The 15,840-nt window shown below is 37.0% G+C and overlaps 2 protein-coding genes across 4 annotated transcripts; one reads left to right on the forward strand and one right to left on the reverse strand.

The window, feature by feature from the left end:
- Positions 1-4,818: 4,818 nt before the first annotated feature.
- On the forward strand, positions 4,819-8,167 carry LOC117536339 (probable RNA-directed DNA polymerase from transposon BS). The gene is made up of 2 exons (XM_034201148.1): positions 4,819-7,600; positions 7,678-8,167. Exons 1-2 carry the CDS (start codon positions 4,943-4,945, stop codon positions 7,714-7,716), a joined length of 2,697 nt encoding a protein of 898 aa, XP_034057039.1. The 5' UTR covers positions 4,819-4,942; the 3' UTR covers positions 7,717-8,167.
- A 1,936-nt stretch (positions 8,168-10,103) lies between these two features.
- On the reverse strand, positions 10,104-15,689 carry LOC117536363. Of its 3 annotated transcripts, XM_034201199.1 has the most exons (10): positions 15,485-15,687; positions 15,039-15,069; positions 13,633-14,060; positions 12,698-12,778; positions 12,198-12,503; positions 11,734-11,847; positions 11,286-11,333; positions 11,133-11,176; positions 10,892-10,907; positions 10,104-10,752 (listed from the first exon to the last, which is right to left on the reverse strand). In XM_034201199.1, exons 1-10 carry the CDS (start codon positions 15,612-15,614, stop codon positions 10,724-10,726), a joined length of 1,227 nt encoding a protein of 408 aa, XP_034057090.1. In that variant the 5' UTR covers positions 15,615-15,687; the 3' UTR covers positions 10,104-10,723. The 3 variants fall into 3 exon arrangements, with proteins under 3 accessions (XP_034057090.1, XP_034057089.1, XP_034057088.1); XM_034201198.1 differs by lacking the exon at positions 10,892-10,907 and having other exon boundaries at positions 12,198-12,500; positions 15,485-15,689; XM_034201197.1 differs by lacking the exon at positions 10,892-10,907 and having other exon boundaries at positions 15,485-15,686.
- Positions 15,690-15,840: the final 151 nt, after the last annotated feature.

Below are 15,840 nucleotides of genomic sequence, written 5' to 3' on the forward strand. Positions count from 1 at the left end.
TTAATTCCATAATCTCGGGCTTTTTTGGCGTTCGTCAGGAACTGAATTTCAAAATAAAAATAACCGGAAACAGACGTAGGCATTTCGAGCGATTGCCCAAGATCCTCAGCTATGATGATTGGATGTTTTAGCCGCAATGCATGCTGGGATTTGGGGTTTATATTATATGAAATCCGGAAAACATTTTAAAAGAATAAAATAATACTTAATTCCGAGTGCTCTTGCTTTTCTCTTTGAAAGTCATCACATAACGGCATTGTAATACACGATTCGGCTACATTGTATATTACAGATCTGCCGTAGTTCTTTATTTATAGAGCCCTGATGAGAAGACCTTTGGAAAAACTGAAGAAATGCCGCCGAAACTGAATACTTGACGTGGATCATAAATATTTCAACAATTAAACAACATCTTCAATTTCTCTTCACACAATACGTCTCCTTGCAGTATCAACACTAATTCGGCTGACTTTTACATTTGATATAATTCATAGATAGGTTATATTTACACCATAACGGTGCACAGCTGATATAAAAGGACTTGTAGTTTTTAAAGATACTACTGATTTGAATTGGATTGAATTTTGAATGTAAGAATGTAAATACTGAGTCTGAAATAGTATAGCAATATGCTGTAAAATTATGTGAAAGCATGAATAAAACTACACATCTTCAGATGTTACATACAAGTGTCCAACACTAATAATACAAAGTTATTATGGCTGTGTGGACCTTGTGTGCACCGCCTAGTGGTTAAAGCACGTTATTGAATTATTGTTTTTATGTGTTATATTTGATTAATATAAATATTAAGAGTACATACTTTCATAGGGGGAAAGTAGAAGGTCTGTGATAGAAATATAGAATATAAAAAATCAAGAAGATACTATAAGTGATCTCTACAATAAAACAGTTTAGTGCAGGATGTACAAAGATATTAATAGGAGGAGGTGCAAAACAGAAAAACGAATTAACCTTTATTTAAACATTAAATAACAGATTAAGGTCTTCTTTTAAATAAGAAAAAAACTTTGGGGGTATCTATCTACAGATAAATATTAAGCCTGACAAAGTACTTAACGTCTAATATATTGCTTTCCTGCAATGTTAACTATGTTGAAGCACTTATTTTAACTGATATTATACATATGGATTATACTCTTATGTAGATAGATATAATAAGAAATGTACAGAATATGACAGTTTAATGGTGGAGGTACACACATATTGATAGATGTCTTGTAATGCACTGTTGAGGAACCTGTGACCCAAGTGTTTCATTCATTGCATAACTACACCGTAGTTGTGTATATGATATGTCAATAAACCTTTGGAAATCTTGAAATCTTGAAAGGGATGTGCAAAATAGCCATAATATGCAGTCTTTAATTAAATATTAGTAGAGAATAACGAGTAATTAATATACTTTATTACTCGTTTCCATTCATGTCAATTGCAGATACATGTTTAGTCTTCTCAAGCACCAACTATCAAATATCTCTCCTGATTGTTGGCACTTGACAATCACCTTACCTGAATTTTACTCAGGTGTAACTAAAGTCTGATTTAAGGGTTGTTTATATTTCACATCATTAATCAGAATCTGCAAAGTAACTCAAATAAGTGTAGTGGAGTAAAAATACCAGGTTAACCTCTGAATTGTAGTGGAGTAGAATTACAAAGTATCAATGAGCTGTCATGTGGGTATATATATTAATGCTATATATTAATGCTGCGCATTATGGACAGCGATTTTCACCCATTTATTAATTATATGTTTTACATTTGATAACACCAATGTGTTTAATACTGGCAACTTCTAATTGTGGGAAAAACGAAAACGTTCAGTAGAGACGTCCCATAGAACATTTTGCGAAACACAATAGCCAGCGTGTAGTTCTGGAGGGCGTTCGATTCCAGTTTTGGATAGTCTGGCGTGGTTTCGTTCCATTTCAAACAGCTGTTTGACGCTCGGCGTAACCTTGGCGCACTGCCACTCCAACATCCAATCCCAGACCTTGAAGATTAATCACGGGGACTGTAGTCCTAAACGATAGCTGGGGATTATGGGTAGTGTAGTGTCTTCGGCCATCCTAAACTCATAGAGGCCTACATCTGTTTCCGGTTATTTTTATTTTGAAATTCAGTTCCTGACGAACGCCAAAAAAGCCCGAGATTATGGAATTAAACCAATAAATAAAAGCAAGGATAATTGTGTGTTATTGGTGAGTAAATAACAGTGTGCTATTTTGAAAAGAATAACAAATTAGAAGGAAAAAAAAGATTAAAAAAATACGAGGCTCTGAGCCCCATTTATTTTCCTCACAGACGGCAACACTAAAGGTCTAAAATAAAGACCTAAATGAATATTTGGGATGTTCTTGCCTTTAGATTCTCCCAATAAGTCCAAGTACAGAGGGTGACTTTGCTGTGAAAAAACACATTTCCACCAAAAAAACGTTAGCAACCATGAATGTGTACACATTCATGAAGTAATCTTCGTCATAACTAGCCAACTAAACATCATGTACATGCACTGCACAAATAATCAGAATTAAAAACTCATTACTCGCATAAAATGACATCAAAACGCATTTTAATGGCCAAATGAACCTTAAAATAGGCATTTTCCACCGAGAATAACACGAAGGTCGGCCATTGTTGTTGATCACGTGGTCTGGGAGCTGTTGCAGCGTCCATAGCAACCACCTTAGCAACCATGCATGTGTACACATTCATGAAGTAATCTTCGTCATAACTAGCAAACTAAACATCATGTACATGTACTGCACAAATAATCAGAAATCAAAACTCATTACTCGCATAAAATGACATCAAAACGCATTTTAATGGCCAAATGAACCTTAAAATAGGCATTTTCCACCGAGAATAACACGAAGGTCGGCCATTGTTGTTGATCACGTGGTCTATGAAGGTCTATGGCAGGCCTATTCAAATGGCGGCCCGCGGGCCAGATGCGGCCCAGGACCAGGGACAGCAGGCCTGGTGGTTGACGTGAGTACGAGATTGAGAGCAGCTGGTGGAATGGCGTCTTTGAGTCCTGGAGAAGAGGATATGAAAAGTGCATCTGAAGGAGAAGGAGGATGGAATGAAGTAAGGAAAAAGACTTCAAGAAAGAAGATAGACATGTCAAGTGACAGTCTTAGTGAATCTGATTCACGGAATGAGTTGAAGAGAGTAAAGAAAAAGAATGAGAATGAAGATTGGAAAGTGATTGTGGAGTTTGGTGAGCAAACCGCAGCTAAGCTACATCCAGTGGCCCTGACTAAAGCAATTCACAAAGAAATTGGATCGATAAAGCAAGCAAGATTCCTGAGCAAAGGACGGATGTTGATTGAATTGATGAATGCAAAACAACAGGAAAAGTTACTGAAAATGAAGACCCTGAATGAAGTTCGAATTAAATGCCATGTTCCTGGAGCAAATCGGAAAATACTTGGAGTTATCAGTGGAGTTCCCATAGAAATCGGCATAGAAGAGCTCAAGAAAGAAATTAAAGGGGGGAAAGTGTCTGTAGTTAAGCGTCTTCCTACTAGGTATCAGGGTAAGATAGTGGATAGTTTGTCTGTTCTTCTTCAGTTTGAAGAAACAATTCAACAGAAGATAATGATCGGTTGCATGAGCTTTCCAGTAAGAGAATTCATCCCTAAATCTCTGCGGTGCTTTAAATTCCAAAGGTTTGGGCATGTGGCAGACAAGTGCAAAGCAACTAAGCCCAGGTGTCCAACATGTGCGGGGGAACATGAATATGGTAGTTGTGCTGCAGGTGCTAAGGTGAAATGTTGTAACTGTGGTGGGGAACATAGTGCTGCGTATCAGGGCTGCGAAGTGCAGAAAAAGGCCAAGGAGGTGCAGAGATTCAAAGTGCAAAATAAAGTCTCATATGCTGAAGCAACAGAAAAGGTTTCCCTAAACATAGCTAGGAAATCCCAAGTAGCAGCAAGTATATTCTCTTCAAAAGATTTTCCCAAACTCACACAGGCAAAGGAAAGCTCCACAAAGTGTTCACATAAATGTGTGATAGGAGAGGATGCATTGATTGTTAATAAGTACAAATTTGTGGCCTTTATTGGGAAAGTGGTGAATGTTGCTTTGCAACAAACAAAAAAGAGGTCAAGACTGAAAACAATAGTGGAAGCAGCAGGTGAATTTTTGGGGATAAATGATATAACCGTTGAAATGATGCATGATATGCTAGCCCCCAATAATGATGATTCACAGATTAGTGAGTAGATGAATGGTTTTTCTCATTCTGCAGTGGAATGCTAGAAGCCTTATTGCAAATGGACAAGAATTCAAGACTTATATATATCAGTTAAAAGAAAAACCAGATGTTATTTGTATTCAAGAAACATGGCTGAAGACTCATTTGGACTTCATAATTGGGGGATATACTGCTATAAGACAAGATAGAAATGATGGCCAGGGAGGGGGATGTGCAATCTTTATCAGAGAAGTAATGTCTTATAGTAGGCTAACATTTAAGAACAGTCATGATTTAGAAATAGTGGGTGTAGAAGTTTGGATTAATAAAAGGAAAATTAGTGTCCTGAATTTTTATAATCCATGTAATAAACTCAAAATAGAGGAATTAGACAGTCTTTGCCAAGGAAATGAAATAATATGGTGTGGTGATTTTAATGCACATAATACAATGTGGGGAGGGAGATCAACAGATTACAACGGACAGGTGGTGGAAGACTTAATGGAGGCAAAGGAATTTGTTTGTTTAAATAATGGGCAAGGTACAAGACTCAATTTTAGAGATGGAACAGAGGCTGCGATCGGCCTAACTCTTGTAACAAGTGAATTAGCTTCGGGTAGCAGTTGGGAAGTATTGGCAAATAACAGTATTGGGAGTGATCATCTTCCGATTATAATCAAGTTTGATATAAGTAATGTGGTTGAGCTAGATGGTATCATGAGATGGACCTTTTCTAAAGCAAATTGGGAGATGTTTGCTAAATTGTGTGATAAAGAATTTGATCAGATTGATATGGCAGGAAGTATTGATGAAATAAATGAACAATTTACTTCAAATATAATTAAAAGCGCTAATCAAACTATTGGGAATAAAACTGGTAACCTTAGTAAATGTGTTAAGATGGTACCGTGGTGGAACAAAGAATGTAATGATGCAATTCGAAACAAAATCAGGCTGTTTGGAAAGCTAAGAAAGACACATTCATTACACAATTTATTAGAATATAAAAAGGCACAGGCTCAGGTAAGGAACATTGTTAAAAGAGCAAAAAGGGAGTGTTGGAGAGGATTCTGTTCAAGTATTGGGAGAACTACACCATTAGATAAAGTATGGGGAATGGTTAAGAAGATGAGGGGAATAAGACAGCAGAGTAACCTGCCAGTGTTAGAGAATGGAGGGGAAATTGCCACCGGTGCTATGGAAAAGGCAGAAATTCTAGCTAAGAATTTTGTCAAAGTTCATTCTTCGGAAAATTTGACAGAAGAAGGTAAGATCAGGAGGCAGGAAGTGTTAGATGAACATCCTAATGTATATGAAGATAGACATTCGTTGCAGAGTGTTGTAAATATACCTTTTTCTATTCAAGAGGTGAGAAGAGCATTAAGTAAGTGTAAAATGACTGCTCCTGGGAAAGATAATGTATGCTATATAATGTTGACCAAATTAAGTGATTTTGCATTAGAAAAGCTGCTGGAGATGTACAATAAGATTTTGGAGAAAAGGAAGCTGCCAATAATATGGAAAGAGTCTGTCATTATTCCTATTAGAAAACCTGGGAAAGATCCAACCAGTCCAGGCAGTTATAGACCTATAGCTCTGACATCGCACTTGTGTAAAGTTATGGAAAGAATGATAACAGAAAGGCTGACATACTACATTGAGAAAAATGAACTAATGACTCCTTATCAGAGTGGGTTTAGAAGAGGGCGGAGTACTTTAGATCCATTGCTGTGCCTGGAGTCTGAAGTCAGGAAAGCACAAGCGAATAAGGAGTGTGTTGTAGCTGTATTCTTTGATGTGGAAAAAGCTTACGATATGATGTGGAAGGAAGGATTATTAATAAAACTGGACATTATGGGTCTGGGAGGTAATGTATATAATTGGATTATGGATTTTTTGTTTGGCCGTGCCATCAGAGTCCGAGTTGGCAATTCATATTCTCGAAGGCATGACGTTGAAAATGGAACCCCGCAGGGGTGTGTAATTAGTCCCCTTTTGTTTTCTATCATGATAAATGATATATACACACAAATAGGATCTGATATTGGTAAGTCACTTTTTGCAGATGATGGAGCTATTTGGAAAAGGGGCAGAAATGTAAAATATATTGTAGCTAAGATTCAGGAAGCCATTACGGAAATTGAAAGCTGGTCTCTGACATGGGGGTTTAGATTGTCGGTGGAAAAAACTGAAACTTTATTTTTTACGAGGAAAAGGATAAGTGAGGAGGTTAGGTTAAAACTTTATGGACAAGATCTAAAGAAAGTGAAGACATTTAAATTTCTGGGAATATGGTTGGACGAGAGAGTCACATGGAGTACGCACATTGATCAAGTAGTGGATAAATGTAAAAGGGTTTTAAATGTTATGAGGTGCTTGGCAGGCACTAAGTGGGGGGCTGATAAAGCTGCTTTGAGGAACGTATACACAGCCTTAATTAGATCAGCCATAGAATACGGACTAATAGTGTATGGTTCAGCTGCATATTCTTCTCTTCAAAAATTAGATAGAGTCCAGGCACAAGCACTAAGGATATGCTGTGGGGCAGTCAGATCTACACCAGTGTCTGCACTTCAGGTAGAGGTCGGAGAAATACCAATTTCTTTGAGGAGAAAACAGTTAATTGTTCATTACTGGGCAAATCTTCAGGGCCATAAAGATACTCACCCTACCAAACAAACTGTACAAACAAGTTGGGAAAGTAACAAAATAAAAAAAGAAAGTTTTTGTGTTTGTGTTTCGGAAATATGTAAGGAATTCAAAGTTAAAGAATGGAGTATTAGTCCGACGGTGGTGTTATCAGCTGTTCCACCATGGTTGCTGCCTCAACCTATAGTCGATTTATCACTATTGAAACGGTTACATTCAATGAAAAACAAAATCAATGTACAGGCTTATGTGAACACTGTTCTACATGAACAATATGGGCAGTTTATACAAATATTTACTGATGGATCCAAAAATCCAGAAAATGGTCTAACTAGTTGTGCATTTTATGTTCCTGAATTAAAAGTAAAAGTGGGAAAGCGTACGAGTGATCACATTGCAGTATATACAGTAGAGATGATGGCTATCTCACTAGCACTTCAGTGGGTAGAGGAAACACAGCCAATGCGAGTGGTCATTTGCTCTGACTCCAGTGCAGCTCTGGAGAGCATAAACAACTTCTCTTCAGAATGTCGTCAGGATATTTTACATGAAATTTTACACATCATGTTTAGGTTAGTTCATCTGGGAATTGTTGTTCAATTTGTGTGGGTTCCAGCGCATGTGGGTATTAGAGGGAATGAAGTAGTGGATCAACTGGCAAAATGTGGTTTGAAAGCAAACCAGATTGATATTATGGTACCCATCAGTCGATCAGAAGTCAAATCTGTTACAAAAGTGGTTATCAAGCAACAATGGCAAAAACTATGGGACAGTAACATCAAAGGAAGACATTTATACCAGATACAAAGGGAAGTAGGAACAGGAAGCACTTGGGGGAGTAGTAGAAGAGAACAGAGCATTAACAGCAGGATAAAATTGGGACACTCTGGATTAAACTCATCACTGCATCTGATTGGGAAACATCCAAATGGCAATTGTGATGGTTGCCAACAACCAGAGACAATACAGCATGTATTTTTTAGCTGCCTGGAATATACAAGGCAAAGACTCATTCTGAAAACTGCACTGGAACAACTCAACGTCAAGGACATGGATTTCAAATCAATATATGAAAGTAAATCAAGAAATGAAGCAAACAAGCTGATCTTCAAATTCCTCAAAAGCACTGGTTTGAGGACAAGGATTTAATATGAACATTTAATAACTCAACAGTAGGTGGCGATATATGCTCCAAGTGGAAGCGATTCACCATTAAAGAGAAGAAGAAGAAGATGCGGCCCAGAACCAACTCCCGAGTGGCCCAGCTAGCCTCCTGTAGCCAAATTCCTACACTAGTACCATGAACGCAACACTCCGCGTTGCATAGAAACCACTAAACCACAACGCAGCACGTTTTTTGAAAGTGCATCTAGTGGTGCTAGTAACGGTGGTCCTATGATAGCAACTCTAAAACATGTCTCTCTCAACTCTGAAGCGTAAACAGAGACAACCCGGTCATTGATCTTGTGGAGCAGATGCGCGCATTCCAAGTCAAGCTGCCGCTGGACCTTTTCGCGACCGACTTGAGTACGGGTTAGAAGCTGCATTTTCCGACGCTCCACAAACACATCACATCCCCGGCACAAATCACGGATGTGATGACAGATTTCATTGCGAGGTTGAAAGAGAACTTTGCCGGTCGATTGGATGGACTTGCTCTGCCCACAGAGGTGATGCCAGAGACCCATTCACTGTTGCAATAGACGGGGACGTATCAACCAGAGCAAAGGAAGTGGTCCCCTGCATCGACGAGGGGACACTTACACTGGAACTTATTGACATGCATTCATCCGTAACCATGGCACAAGAGCAGCGCACTAACGGGCCAGCGAAGTTTTGGAGTGATGTCAAAAAACAGCAGTTCCCTAACGTTCAGAAAGTAGCGATCTGTGTGCTCAGTATGTTTGGATCAACATACAAATGTGAATCAAGCTTTTCACACATGAACTCAATCAAAAGTAGCACTCGCTGCTCCCTGACTGACAGCACTCTTCACCAATGTCTTAGGATTGCATTGACATCCTGAGCCAAAAATCACTGCTCTTGTTCAAAACAAAAAATATCACATTGAGAAAGTCAGCGATGACAAATCACAAATGAGGTGATAGTAAGCACCTAGTTTACTATAGTAGACGTGTAGTGTAGTATTCATTCATATGTTAGTTACCATTATCCCTTGTTATGGGTTTGTGCACTGAAGGGTTTGACAGTTATTTCTGTATTAATTTAAATGCACTTTGTAATGTGTCTGGGTCCAATGTGACCAAAACGTATGATTTTGTTGTTATTACTTGAAAAGTGAAAAAATACCTAAAATAGTATAGGTAGCCTACTACCTCTTTTTGTTACATTGGAGCTCTTTAACTGTTTGCATGTGTCATTATGTATCCAATTTTATTTTTGTATGTGAGGACATTTATTAAGACTGCTATTATTGTATTCAGTTAAATGCACTTTGTGATGTGCCTGGTTCAACAAAAAAACATGAATATTTGACTTCTAAAGCAAACAAATGTAATGCTACAACTGCACTTTTTTCAGATTCTGTTAAATGAATGCTAATTTGTTGTGTTTTTATGCACTTTTTGACCTTTGTTAGATGAACAATGAATACAAATTGCATGTTTTTCATCGCAGTAATATGTGTTGGTTTAAAATGTATCATTACCCGCTTTTTACAGGCCGCTGAATGTCTGGCCCAGCTGAATTTTGTAGTTATAAAATCTGGCCCAACTGAATGTGTAATTGAATAGCCCTGGTCTATGGGACGCCCTGCCCGTAGAAGCCTGACGGTCAAGGGGTCCGCTCCGCTGTACGTAATATAGCGACGGGGAGGGGCCCTGACTGTGTGTGTGTGTGTGTGTGTGTGTGTGTGTGTGTGTGTGTTGTGTGTGTGTGTGTGTGGTGTGTGTGTGTGTGTGTGTGTGTGTGTGTGTGTGTGTGTGTGTGTGTGTGTGTGTGTGCGTGCGAGAGCTGGCGTACTTCCTGTAGGTGTGACGTTATTGCTCATTGTTACCGCACTTATCACTCAGTGGTGGAAAAACTGCATTGGACCACGTTTATAACAACTTAGAAGTACCTGTACAGCTGTACTATACCTGATTATTCCCATGTTTATTACCTTATACTCCACTTTATTTAATTGACAGCTAGAACCACAGGTCACTTTGCAGATAATGATTATCACCACAAACACTTGTTCATTTAACTTTAAATAATGACAGAACCATTTGCTGTTCAAAGCAATTTTTATTAAGACACGTGCATTACGCCATTTTTGCAAAAAGCTCTCTTATTTCAACATTGCTATCAGCAAGTACAACTGAAACCAGTTTTCAGAGGTGGGAAGTCACTAAGTACATTTACTCAAGTATTGCACGTTAAGATACTTGTACTTCAATTGAGTATTTCCATTGTATCCTACTTCAAAACATATATCATTATGAAATGGGTCGATCTGCATAATGAGTAGGCTACTTTTACTTTTGGTACTTTAAGTATATTTTGATGCTTATACTTTTCTAGTTTTATTTGAGTAACATTTTGAATACAGGACTTTTACTTGTAACTGAGTATTCCTACACTCTGGCATTTCTACTTTTACTTAAGTGCAATATCTGAGTATACTTCTCCCACCTCTGCCAGTTTTTATACAAGAAGACAGAGAAGTTATCAGCATTTATATTGATAATCTATTTGTTATTTTTAAGAAGAAAACAAGCTACTTGATGACATGGTTTGAGTATTTAAAGACTACCATTATTAAGAAAACAATCAACAGCTAAATTAATAATAAAATCATCATGAGTTGCAGCAGAAAGGCCTCCAGTCCACACACTTCCTCTTTCCTCAGAGTCCACTGTTGACCGATTTAAATCCTATTTGAAAAGGGAAAAAAAAGTGTCAAATGTGAATCTGTTGAGTGTACAATATTCCCAGTCAACTCTGAGCCTCCTTTATTTTTGGATTTAATACTATAACACTCAGATTAGAGATTGTGATATTTTACAGACCTACCTCTTTTTTTGTAGCACTAAAAAGAAAATTAAAAAAAGCTATTTAAAAAGATAAATGTGACATATTACATTTACAAACATTATACATTGTTATCCTTTGAATTTTGTAGAATAGACTTTACTTGGAATATGTAAGACCTAAAATATATTCAATGACTCGTGCAGAAACTCGATTTGATATAATTCAGTCTCAATGATTATTGAAAGTTGTGTGATTATTGAACATATTGAGTCAGACTTACATGATAGGAGATCCCCAGCGCTGCCAACACGATCAAAAAAAGCACTGAAAAATAAAAACACATATAGCTGTCATGTTGGATCATCATGTCAGGCCATGCAGCTTATCAATAACCATATTCAATTGACCTTCAGTGCTATTGTTAAATACATACCAAAGCTACAAATCAATCCAAGATGTGCATTCACAGTTGAATGTTCACCTAAAGAAAAGAAGAAGCAATTCAACTGTTAATAACCGAACATAAATCATTTAAATCAAAAGTAAAATACATCTTTGTTTGTTGTTGTTACCTATCTTAACCTATGCTGCCTATATCGGTTGGTAATAAAAAAGACTGTTTCAATCAAAACTGAAAGTTATAATCTCCATTATGGTAGGATTTGATGCAGGACTGCGTATTAATGTTACTAACAACTGGTGTGTATTATCCGTCAAGGGGTGAGCCACTTTAAAGAATAACAAACATAGACTGCCTCGGCTAACTTCATAGAAATACGATTAATGAAATAAGACATTACACAACATGGAAAAGGGCACAGTCATGCAGTTTAGCCATAAAAATATTAAATTGACGTTTAGTGCTTTGATTAAATACATACCAAAGTTAGAAATCAATCCACGACGTGTGCTGTCATGCACATTTGGATTTGGTGAGACATTAGACAGTGAGACACTTGGTTGTGAGGTTGAGCCAGGGGGCTGCAGCTTTACACCTAAAGAAAAGAAAGTCATTTAACTGCTAATGACCAAACAGCAATCGTTTGGCTCAAAAGTCAAATACAAAACTGATTAGACAAGACACGATGCAAGAGAATAGTTGGCTAATTAAGTTAGCTAAATAATTACCTGGCAGAAACCTTATTTTCTGTTGTTTTAACAATTCTTAAATTGTATATTTTTAAATTGTGTCGTTTTTGCAAAATGTAATATTGTTATTTCAATGCTGCTGGAATATTATGTTTATGCAGCCCCGATGCTTAAAAAACCTATAGAGGGAGCTCAGTGTGAAACTAGATGTTTAAGAAAACAGCAGAGATCATGTTTAATACAATTGTATACGTACATTTTAAGGAGAAGGTGCCAATGTTGATTCCATTGCTTCCTTCCAGGTCTATTTCTCCAATGTGCTCTGAGCAGAAGATGTTGATGGAAGAAGACAGGTCCAGGCACACAGTACAGTTATCACCAGGTGGAGAGATTTCAGAGCATCTTGGAAACTTTGTATTGTCTCCTTGGTAAATCTCTTTGGGATTAAGGTAAACCCGGGAATCATATATTTTCTTCAATTTACTGCATCCGTCCTTGTCCTTGCAGGTATAGCATTTGCCTGCGGTGGGGTGAATGTCTCTACATTTACAATCTTGATCTGCTGAAGAATGAGCCCCATGTCAGAGAGTATCAAATATGAGTTTAAAACACTGTGCATTAAAGCAGTTTTCAATGTTCATTACAATTAAAAATACTTTGGTTCATATTCAATGCAATCAAACCTAATTAAAGAAATACATTTAGGAGTGCTCTGCATATAGTGTTACATTACTAAATCCACTTTTCAACATGTACCAGAAGAGCCCTCAGAGACACCAACAGCCATGAATGCAATCACAAGTAGTAACAAGGGAAAAACACTGGAACACTGGAACACTGGAAAAAAACAGAGGAAAAAAAATGTAGTTTTCCTCATCAAATGGTTGTATTACAGTTCATAAATTAATACATATTATACCTGAGACACATAACAATTATACACTCAGTGGCCACTTTATTAGAAACACTACATGCAACACAAAACAAAATACACTGCCATAAAGTCTTCTTGTCTAATAAATCACTTAAGCTCTATTTATAAAGGACCATTCGAACAAATAAAATGCACTTTAGAGTGCTTGGGACAATTGAGTATGTTAAGAGTAATACATTTTTAAAGTATGTTGTATTGTGTTTACAAGAGGAGTTAATTTGATTCTATGTGTTACTATTGTGGTCAGAGTTAGTGGATGTGTTGTGATGTATTGTATTACATTATAAGCAGAGATGTTTTCTATATTCTGACCCTCTTGTCTAAGTGAATAGAGAGGACAGTAAACATTTGAAACATTTCTTAATAAACGTATAATTGAAGCAACACATTCCTGACAACACCCAAACCTTAAGAGGTCTTTGTAATGAATTTATGGAATAGCTGTTGTTTTTAACTGTAATATTTGAATAGGTAGTAGTAGTAGGTTTCGCATTTTACGGTATGTGCCTATGTATTTACGTAATGATAAGAGTAATGATGAGAAATGCATGATATCCAATTCATTCAATAAAAACTATCAGAGGAAATAAAAAAATGCTTTGTACAGGCGCGATAAAGTAGCCACTGAGTGTGTAATAAAACACTGCATATGCATGTGCACATTATTCTATACAATTAAAATAACTAAAATTGAAATATATTTTCAAGAAATGCATTTTTAATCATATAAAATGAATACAAATGTAAATGTAATTACCTTTCCAGTGCATTGGAGCAGTTCTTCCCTTGCTTCTCCCTTCTCTGCCGACCACTGTTTGACCTTTGGGTGTTTCAGGGATTTCCCCAGAGTCCATCTTAGTGCAGCTTTCATCTCCTTCTACCTTTGCATGCTCCTCTGTAATGGCTGTCTTGCCGGATACGATCTTGACAGCTTCCTCTTCTGGGATGTTGTCTGTCACAGCTTGGGTGGGCGGTTTTTGGAACTCCTCTTCAGCAAACACAGTGTGTGTTTTTGGACCAGTAGCATACTCAGACACTGAGGTGTGCGACCACGGGACAACTGTGCTTCTTTCCTCCTTAGGAATTGGTTTCACACAGCTGCCCTTATCTGCTACAGGCAGAGGCGCACTTCCATTGTTATGATCAATGAACGTGTGCTTCATGTTGGAGGAGAGGCCATCATCACTGTATTGAAAAGGGAAATGAATCAAACAAATGATGATATATAATGAATCTCTGGGATGGTGAAAAACCGAATTTCGGCCTCCCTGTCTGTGTAACACAAATAGAGGAATCGACAATAAAGGTGACTTTGACTTAGTGTAGGGAATTATTGTACTTGAGTACTTTTTTGACATAGTTGTACTTTACTTGAGTATTTCCATTTAATACTACTTTATACTTCTACTCCATCACTCACAGTTACTATATATGCTGATATGGTATAAAGCAATGCTGTACTACTAGTCTACCCAGTATTAAATGCTGTTACATGTATAAAAACAGGAAAACATGATACCCATAATAATATGATACTGTGAAAAGATCCATTCACAAGTCATTTAACTTTTGACACTTTAAGTACATTTAGCTGATAATACTTCTGTACTTTTTATCATTCTGAAATGGGTCAGTGTGCAGAATTAGTTATTTTACTTTGCTTTTACTTATTGTGGAATATTTTAATACCAAAATAATTGTACTTTTACTTGGGTTAAGGTTCTGAGAACTTATTAACAGTATATATATATTATATATATGATTTCAGGTTATATATATAAGATATATAACCTGAAATCATGAAAACATGATATTCAGATTCAAAATATTTACCAATAAGATCTACATTTTCCAAAGTCTCTGTACACTTTAAAGTCAATATAAATCAGAAACGCACAGTATTACTTCAAAAGTACAAACACATACTCATGCACACAGGCCATAAGACTGCTAAACTCATGAGCTTGCACCATTTTTATTGTTTTGTTTTATGTCCTATATATATTTATGTTGCATTGTTGGAGGAGCCTGGGACTTGTTGTTTAATGCATATCTACACTGTAGCTGTGAATATGCAATATAGCCCTTTGAACCTTTTAACATGTTGCACTCATAATGTTAATAACAAGGTTGAGGTCAGGAATTGAAAGAAAAATCTCATACCCGCTCTCCTGGGTGTGTAGGCCCTGGCCACCTACAAGTGTAAAACATAAAAACAGTTGAACTACTTATAATAGTTATCACTTACAAAACTGATAAGATGCGAATTAAAAAGTCATACACACACAAATGATAGCATTGTTGTTGATAAAACCACATAACAGGAACTTCCTGCGTAGGAATTGTATTACTGCGTCACAATTGCTTATGTTGTTTTTCTAAAATTGTAACTAGCAACATTTCAGATTAACAAATATGAACACAATCATTTCTGTGGTCACTGAAGTTAACAAAACTTGTGATTTGTTTAAAAACAACATTAGCTTCGTCCTTAGAGTGCACAGGCCGGTTTGCATGCTCGAATGAATGACTCTTGCAGCAGGCCTTAACACTCAGCACATAACCCACCAAATGCATTTAAATGATATAATTAAAATAAAGAAACTTACTTTGCAGCTGAGGTTGGAGAAAATCATTGGTTGGTTTGGTCATGGTTTTGTTTTTAAAATGATCAACAGAGGCTAAGATGTTCCTTGGTAGTGATACGAGATAGAATGGCCAGCACCAGGAAATGCTCATGGATTCCCGTAAACGTCACCATTAATTTGTAATACATGATCTCCATCTGGTGGAAACAACATATCATTATCTCTATTGAAGTACACCCCACTGCCTGATGCAGCATGTTTACCCCGGGGGAAAGTGTGTTTGTAATGTTTCTTTAACCTTCTCTTAAATGTCCTAATCCACCTGTTTGACAGCATTTACTGGTGTTTCGGGTGCTCTTATTCCTCAGAGGACAGTG

The sequence above is a fragment of the Gymnodraco acuticeps genome, unplaced genomic scaffold, assembly GCF_902827175.1.
Source record: "Gymnodraco acuticeps unplaced genomic scaffold, fGymAcu1.1, whole genome shotgun sequence".
Taxonomy (NCBI): domain Eukaryota; kingdom Metazoa; phylum Chordata; class Actinopteri; order Perciformes; family Bathydraconidae; genus Gymnodraco; species Gymnodraco acuticeps.

Excerpts from the sequence above, each read along its gene's own strand:
- LOC117536339 (XM_034201148.1), top strand. The coding sequence starts at position 4,943 with ATGAGATGGACCTTTTCTAAAGCAAATTGGGAGATGTTTGCTAAATTG. Across the intron at positions 7,601-7,677 it reads GTCGATCAGAAGTCAAATCT|ACAAAGGGAAGTAGGAACAG; the intron begins GTTACAAAAGTG and ends TTTATACCAGAT.
- LOC117536363 (XM_034201197.1), bottom strand. The coding sequence starts at position 15,614 with ATGAGCATTTCCTGGTGCTGGCCATTCTATCTCGTATCACTACCAAGG. Across the intron at positions 14,061-15,038 it reads CTACACACCCAGGAGAGCGG|TGATGATGGCCTCTCCTCCA; the intron begins GTATGAGATTTT and ends TTTTCAATACAG. Across the intron at positions 11,848-12,197 it reads TGGCACCTTCTCCTTAAAAT|GTGTAAAGCTGCAGCCCCCT; the intron begins GTACGTATACAA and ends TCTTTTCTTTAG.